General features: G+C 44.3%; 1 protein-coding gene and 1 pseudogene across 1 annotated transcript in view; both read left to right on the top strand.

The window, feature by feature from the left end:
- Nucleotides 1-242: 242 nt before the first annotated feature.
- Nucleotides 243-2,171, top strand: LOC112655639 (heat shock cognate 71 kDa protein-like; annotated as a pseudogene).
- A 2,348-nt stretch (nucleotides 2,172-4,519) lies between these two features.
- HEATR6 (HEAT repeat containing 6) overlaps nucleotides 4,520-6,822 on the top strand; it is a 42,065-nt gene continuing 39,762 nt past the window's right edge. Inside the window, exon 1 of the mRNA XM_049114207.1 lies at nucleotides 4,520-4,759. Within this exon, the coding sequence (XP_048970164.1) occupies nucleotides 4,540-4,759 (220 nt within the window). The 5' untranslated portion in view covers nucleotides 4,520-4,539. The remainder of the gene's footprint in view (nucleotides 4,760-6,822) is intronic.

Here is a 6,822-nt window from a genome sequence, read left to right as displayed (position 1 = left end):
GTGAAAGGGAATAAAGGGGAAAGGAGAGAAAATGAGTGGGAAATATCAGTGAGGGTGACAGAACATGAGAGACACCTAACTCTGGGAAATGAACAAGGGATAGTGGAAAGGGAGGTGGGCGGGGAGGTGGGGCGACTGGGTGACGGGCACTGAAGGGGGAACTTGACAGGATGAGCACTGGGTGTTATGCTATATGTTGGCAAATTGAACTCCAATAAAAAAATATACAAAAAAAAAAACCCATGGGAGGTAAAAATAGACTTACAATTTCTTGTCTATGTTCTTCACAATCACAACTGGCCTGGGTTGTAGTCTGAATTTGGCCAATTTACTGCCTGTGTGGCCCTTGACAAACCATATTTTCTTTCTTTAAGACATCTAAACTTTTCTTATCTGTAAAAAGGGGGAAATAACAGTATCTATCTGATTTGGAAGCTAAGATTTATAGAACCCAATAGTTTACAAAGTATTTTCACAAAGATCCCATTTGATTTCCACATCAACCAACAGATGAGAAATAGGAGGCTCTGAATAAATGGTGAATTTATTCAGTCTTCTTGCAAGTATTGGGAGGTGTCTACCATGACTCAAGTGCTGTGCTAGCATTGGGGATACAATAGGAACCAGATAGACAATTTGTATGCCTTCACAAATTTCACACTCTAGAGGAAGAAACAGATAATATAATAATAAAGAAGATAACTATACATTATGGTAAATTTTCTCAAGGAAATAAACAAAGATGAGAATTAGAAGGGGAAGGAGGTAAAGCCTACTTCAGTTAAAATAATCCCGACTCTAATGAGGTGATTAAAATAGTCTTGACAGAGTTCCAAAACATGAAAGAGGTGATATTCCAGAATAAGGCTCCAAATCACCTTATGTGCAGAATTTATAAAAGGAAATTGGCCGTGAACATGCTTAACATCTTTAAAGCCCCAAGGTCACTGTAGGATTAAAAAATATTGAGAATGAGGAGGAGTCAGCAAAAACAAGAGGGCAGTCCATCGTCTTTGTACTGCTTGCGAACGTGCTAAGCACGTACACTTTCTTCCAGCACCCAGGCCAGTATTGAGATTGGTTCTCTGTATGAAGGAAACAACTTCTTTACCTCAATTACTCGTGCCCAGTTTGAAGAATTAAATGCTGACCTATTCCATGGCACCCTGGACCCTGTAGAGAAAGCTCTTCAGGATGCCAAGCTGGACAAGTCTCAGATCCATGATATTTTCCTGGTGGGTGATTCTACCCATATCCCCAAGATTCAGAAACTTCTGCAAGATTTCTTCAATGGAAAGGAACTGAATAAGAGTATCAACCCTGATGAGGCTGTTGCTTATGGTGCAGCTGTCCAGGCAGCCATTCTTTCTGGTGACAAATCTGAAAATGTTCAAGACTTGCTGCTATTGGATGTCACCCCACTTTCTCTTGGCATTGAAACTGCTGGAGGAGTCATGATTGTGCTCATCAAGCACAATATTACCATTCCTACCAAACAGACACAAACCTTTACTACCTACTCTGACAACCAGCCTGGTGTGCTTATTCAGGTCTATGAAAGTGAGCATGCTATGACCAAGGATAATAACCTACTTGGCAAGTTTGAATTCACAGGCATACCTCCTGCCCCTGTGGCATTCCTCAGATTGAAGTCACTTTTGATATTGATGCTAATGGTATCCTCAATGTGTCTGCTGTGCATAAGAGCACAGGAAAAGAGAACAAGATTACCATCACTAATGACAAGGGCCACTTGAGCAAGGAGGACATTGAGCGCATGGTCCAGGAAGCTGAGAAGTACAAAGCTGAAGATGAGAAGCAGTGAGACGAGGTGTCTTTCAAGAATTCACTTGAGTCTTATGCATTCAACATGAAAGCAACTATTGAAGATGAAAAACTTCAGGGCAAAATCAATGACGAAGATAAACAGAAGATTCTTGACAAGTGCAAATGAAATCATCAACTGGCTTGATAAGAACCAGACTGCAGAGAAGGAAGAATTTGAACATCAGCAGAAAGAGCTGGAGAAAGTCTGCAACCCCATCATTACGAAGCTATATCAGAGTGCAGGAGGCATGCCGGAAGGAATGCCTGGAGGCTTTCCTGGTGGTGGAGCTCCTTTCTCTGGTGGTGCCTCCTCTGGGCCTACTACCATTGAAGAAGTTGAATAAGTCAACCTGATGACCGGTCTAGCATTGTTCCACACATTTGAAGGACCCAAATTTGTAGCAAATTCCATGGCAGTTTTAAAGTCAAGCTTCTATAGTAAATATACTGGGCATTCTTGATATGTGAATATGGAATATGTGCACAGAGAAAGGAAATAAACATTGCACTTTATAAGCACTGTATTGTTAAGTGGAAAATGCAATGTCTAAATAAAACTGCATTTAAAATTGGCACCAAAAGAGAGAGAGAGAGAGAGAGAAAATGAGGAGGAGTTAGGATGTGTAAGGAGATTTTTTTGGAAGAACTTTCGCCAAGGTTTAAGTTCCACAGTTTAGGAGTGGCTATCATTTAAATATGAGCCAATGAAGAGGGGCTCTCAGGGCTTCCCCCTAGAGCTTGATAAATGTTTTCTTCAGTTGGTGTCACTAAAGGGTAGGAATGTTCATTTCTTTGTCTGCCATCTGCAAGGGTATATTCCATCAGAACTCAACAGAATGGTATCGTTATACTTACAATATCTGGGTCATTTAGTCCTGAGTAACAGTATATGTGGGCTATCCACGTTACAAACTAAGATAAGCCACACTGAACCCAGATCTTTCCACAGTCTACGTCACATCACCTCCACTGTGGTAATGACACAGGTCTCACATCCTTCTAACACAATGTGTTGGAAATATCTTGTGCACTGCTTCAAATACTCTTGGCCTTACACTCTCATTTTAATCAATCCCTACAGCAACCAGTTTCTGTCAGGCATCTACTAGTTTAGCACAAGGTAACTTGTCAGAGACTTGCCTTGGACTTGTACCCTATACCTCTCACTTTTGCCTCAGGGCTTCTTCGTGCAACAAGAAACTCCTGCAGGAACCACCACCCCCAATGCATGCTCAAATAAGAAGCACTGGAGAACTGATGCTTGGTGGGGTAATGCTTGACAACAGAATTCGAAGAATTCAAAGACTAACAGTTATATGCTTCTATCTCCATTCCTCAGGAGGGGACTTCTTAGAAAACGGCCAATTCAATAGTACATATAGGTACCGATTCCCCTTTCTTCCCTGTTCATTCCTGAATAAATCACTCATACATCAACATCATCTAAGGTTCAGCTTTGGGAGAAATCAAACTAACACATCGTGATTAGGTTTCAGCTCCTGATCTTCTCTGAGCAAATGTTTGAATATCACAAATACACACGTTCCCAAGAATATGCAATAATATACAAGCACAATGGAATCTAAATCCAAACAAAAAATTAATATCTCTCCCCAAAGAAGTCTAAAGTCTTCAGACAACAAGCTCTTCTATAGCCTGCCACCAACTGTGACTGCCAAACAAAGTGTTTTAGTCTCAGGATAAAACATGCACATTCAGGTGACTTCAAGGTTTTCCCTAAGAACCATTGATAAGAATCTGCTTTATATTTGCATAATTCAAAGGCCCAAGAGATGACCAAGTGTAAATTTTATGCCTTCACCTCTTGGGTGACTAAAAACCGTTAACAGCTTTTATTTTATTTTTAAAATATTTTATTTATTTATTCATGAGAGACACAGAGAGAGAGAGAGAGACAAAGACAGAGACACAGGCAGAGGGAGAGGGAGAAGCAGGCTCCATGCAGGGAGCCCGATGTGGTACTTGCTACTCAGGACTCAATCCCGGGATCCCGCCCTGGGCCAAAGGCAAGCGCTAAACCACTGAGCCACCCAGGGATCCCCTTTTCAGCTTTTAAAATGGCTATTTCTTTTAAATAAAACCTTTTACAGCTTTTAAAATGGCTATTTCTTTTCCAGTTTTTTGCTTTTAAGAATACAGGAAATCTCGGGGTGTCCAATCTCAACCAGGTCAAACCTTTGCAGGTTATATTTTTACATGACTTGGTTTGAACTTCAAATGACTTGTGTGGTGAAGCGCAAGATCTAAAGGAGGATGCACAGCCAGCTGCAATGAATACTGGGAAATGTACCCCTTATTCGGGGTGCTTTTGTGCCCAAGAATCAAGGGCTCTCACACGATATGAGAAGAGGCCAAGGATGTCGTAGAACTAGCACTTTCTGCTATTGCCACCAACAGCAGCCCTTCTCCAACTCCAACCCGCCTGAAACGCTAGTACTACTAAATAGGCCTGTCAGCCCTTCCCAGGAACACACTTCCTAGGAGGACAGGGCTCCACTTTTCAGTCGGGGCTCAAAAACAACTGGGAGATGAAAAAGCCTCCCAGCTAATTTCGCACAACCATTTGCAAAGCATCCCGGAGAGCATCCCGGGTCTTTCAATAGGAGCCTGGCCTAAAGAAGTAGTTCCGGAGCCGGCGCGCGGAGGCGGGGATGCCCCGGAAGTAGTTCTCTGTTGTCCTACGTAGGCAAGATGGCGGCGGTACAAGTGGCCGGCTCCCTCCCGGGTGAGCCGACGCGGGAGGTGCCCCGAGAGTCACCACCGCCGGAGCAGAGCAGTGGGTTCCGCTGCTTGTCGGCCAGGCTCTGCGCCCTGCGCCCGGATGACAGCAGCTCCGCCCGGACCGAGATCCACCTGCTCTTCGACCAGCTCATCTCTGAGAACTACAGCGAGGGCGGCGGCGTGGACCCCCGAGGTAGGCGCTGTGCCGGGTGGGGCGGCCTCGTCCCGCCTGCCGCTCCCGTCCCGCCCGTCCCGTCCGTCCCGCGCCTGCTGCTCGTCCCGCCTGCCGCTCCCGGCTTTTCCCAGCAGCGCTTCGCGTTACTTAGTTCTAGGCTCGTTTGCTCCCCACCCCGGACCGTGGCAGCCTCTGCCCTCCTGTCTCTGGAAGATCCTGCAGTGCTTGGCAAACTCGCATCCTGCAAAACCCCGCTTGATGACTTCTCTGATAACACCGCAGGTGTCATCCCTAGTCCCACCTTCCGGTCCCCCAGCTCCACTCTTTGCGTACAAAATACTTTGTATATAGGGACGCATGGTGGCTTAGTGGTTGAGCATCTGCCTTCCGTCCAGGGTGTGATCCCGGGATCGAGTCCCGCCTGGGGCTCCCTGCGGGGATCCTGCTTCTCCCTCTGCCTGTGTCTCCGCCTCTCTCTTGCTCTGTCTCTCTGAATAAATAAATAAGGTCTTTAAGAAAAACAAAACCCCAAATACTTCTACCATATATAAAGGGACCATATATATAAGTATATAAGTCAGTATATAAGTATATAATAAGTATTATATCATATATATAAGTATATAAAATCCACTTCTACCATTTCGTGTACTGTCCCGTGTACGATTCTGGGAATCTTACAGTGTGGGTATTATTAGATCTACTTTACTGATAAAAATACTGAGGCACATAAAGATCCAATGTCATACTGCTGGCAAAAAGGCAGAGGTAAAATTGGAGCCTAAGGCCGTCACATGGTCCCTACCATTTTCTGTTCCTTCGTGCTAGCTCTTCCCTCTCAACCTCGTCTTTAGAAGTACTCTGACTCTGCGTAAAAGTAATAGTCACACACATCAGGCCTTGGATACTACTTACTGAACTCCCAGAACTCTTGATTCAGTCATACCACTGCCTCTGGTGCTCACAGGCACCTCAAACCTGACAGTTCCTAAAAATGAGTTACACTGTCTTGTAGGCACATTGTATCCATAACCCATCCCATCCCCCAACGGAAACCTGCGGAGTTCGCCAAGTCACAGTGGCACAAACACTGGTGCTTGCCCTTTGTCCCTCCCAGATCTATCCAAGTCGAGTTTTTCAGATTCTATCTCATAAATATTTCTCATCCCCTTTTCTGTGTTCCCATTGTCAGGGCCTTAAGCCTTCAGACAAGAGGACTCTTTCCTGAACCTTTCCACTGATCTCCTCAAACTTCTCTTCTGGTTCCTCCTGTCTAGCCCTCCTCCAAACCATTCTTTGCTCTGCTGCTTAGAGTGATCTTTTCTTTCGTGGGGTGGGGGGGGGGGGGGAATTCTGATTAGAAAGGCAAAATTCAGATTTGGGAAGATCTTCAGTACATATTGGTAGATGGTCAGAGCAAGGTCCAGAATGGTTCATTGCAGCATGACACCAATATAGGGTAAGGAGCACGTTGAACAGAATATGTACGGTTATCGATGTAAAGGGTTCAAAACAATGAATGGAAGAGTTTACAACAAAATGATAGTGTGTGTCACTAGGTGGTGGAGTGGAATTAAAGGGGTACTTGGGAACTTTTGCTTTATTGGTATAATTTGATATTTTTATATCAAAAAATATGTGCATTTCCAGTATCCTGTCACTTCTTTTGTGCCCTGTGTGCAGTCATTTTAAACCTGCTATTCCTCAAGCATCTACTAGTGTTTCACACCTACTGGTATTCTAGGTCTTTGCACACCATTCCCTTTGCTTGCAGTGTCTTTTATTGCTTTGTCTGGCAGATTTTAATCATCCTTCAGATCATTCGAGATTATGCTTTAAAATCACTTCTGTGGGCTCCTGGGTGACACAGTGGGCTAAATATCTGACTCTTAGTTTTGGCTTAGGTCATGATCTCAGGGTCCTGGGATTGAGCCCCACATCGGGCTCTGTGCTCAGTGCAGTCTGCTTGGGATTCTCTCTCCCTCTCTCTCTCTCTGCTGTCTCTCCTCTCTCTCTCTAAAATAAATAAATGCTTGTGCTGTCTCTCTGTCTCTCTCTAAAATAAATAAATCTTTTTT

The sequence above is a fragment of the Canis lupus genome, chromosome 9, assembly GCF_003254725.2.
Source record: "Canis lupus dingo isolate Sandy chromosome 9, ASM325472v2, whole genome shotgun sequence".
Taxonomy (NCBI): Eukaryota; Metazoa; Chordata; class Mammalia; order Carnivora; family Canidae; genus Canis; species Canis lupus.
Note: the sequence above shows the minus strand (reverse complement) of the source record. Positions and strands in the feature narration are given on the sequence as shown.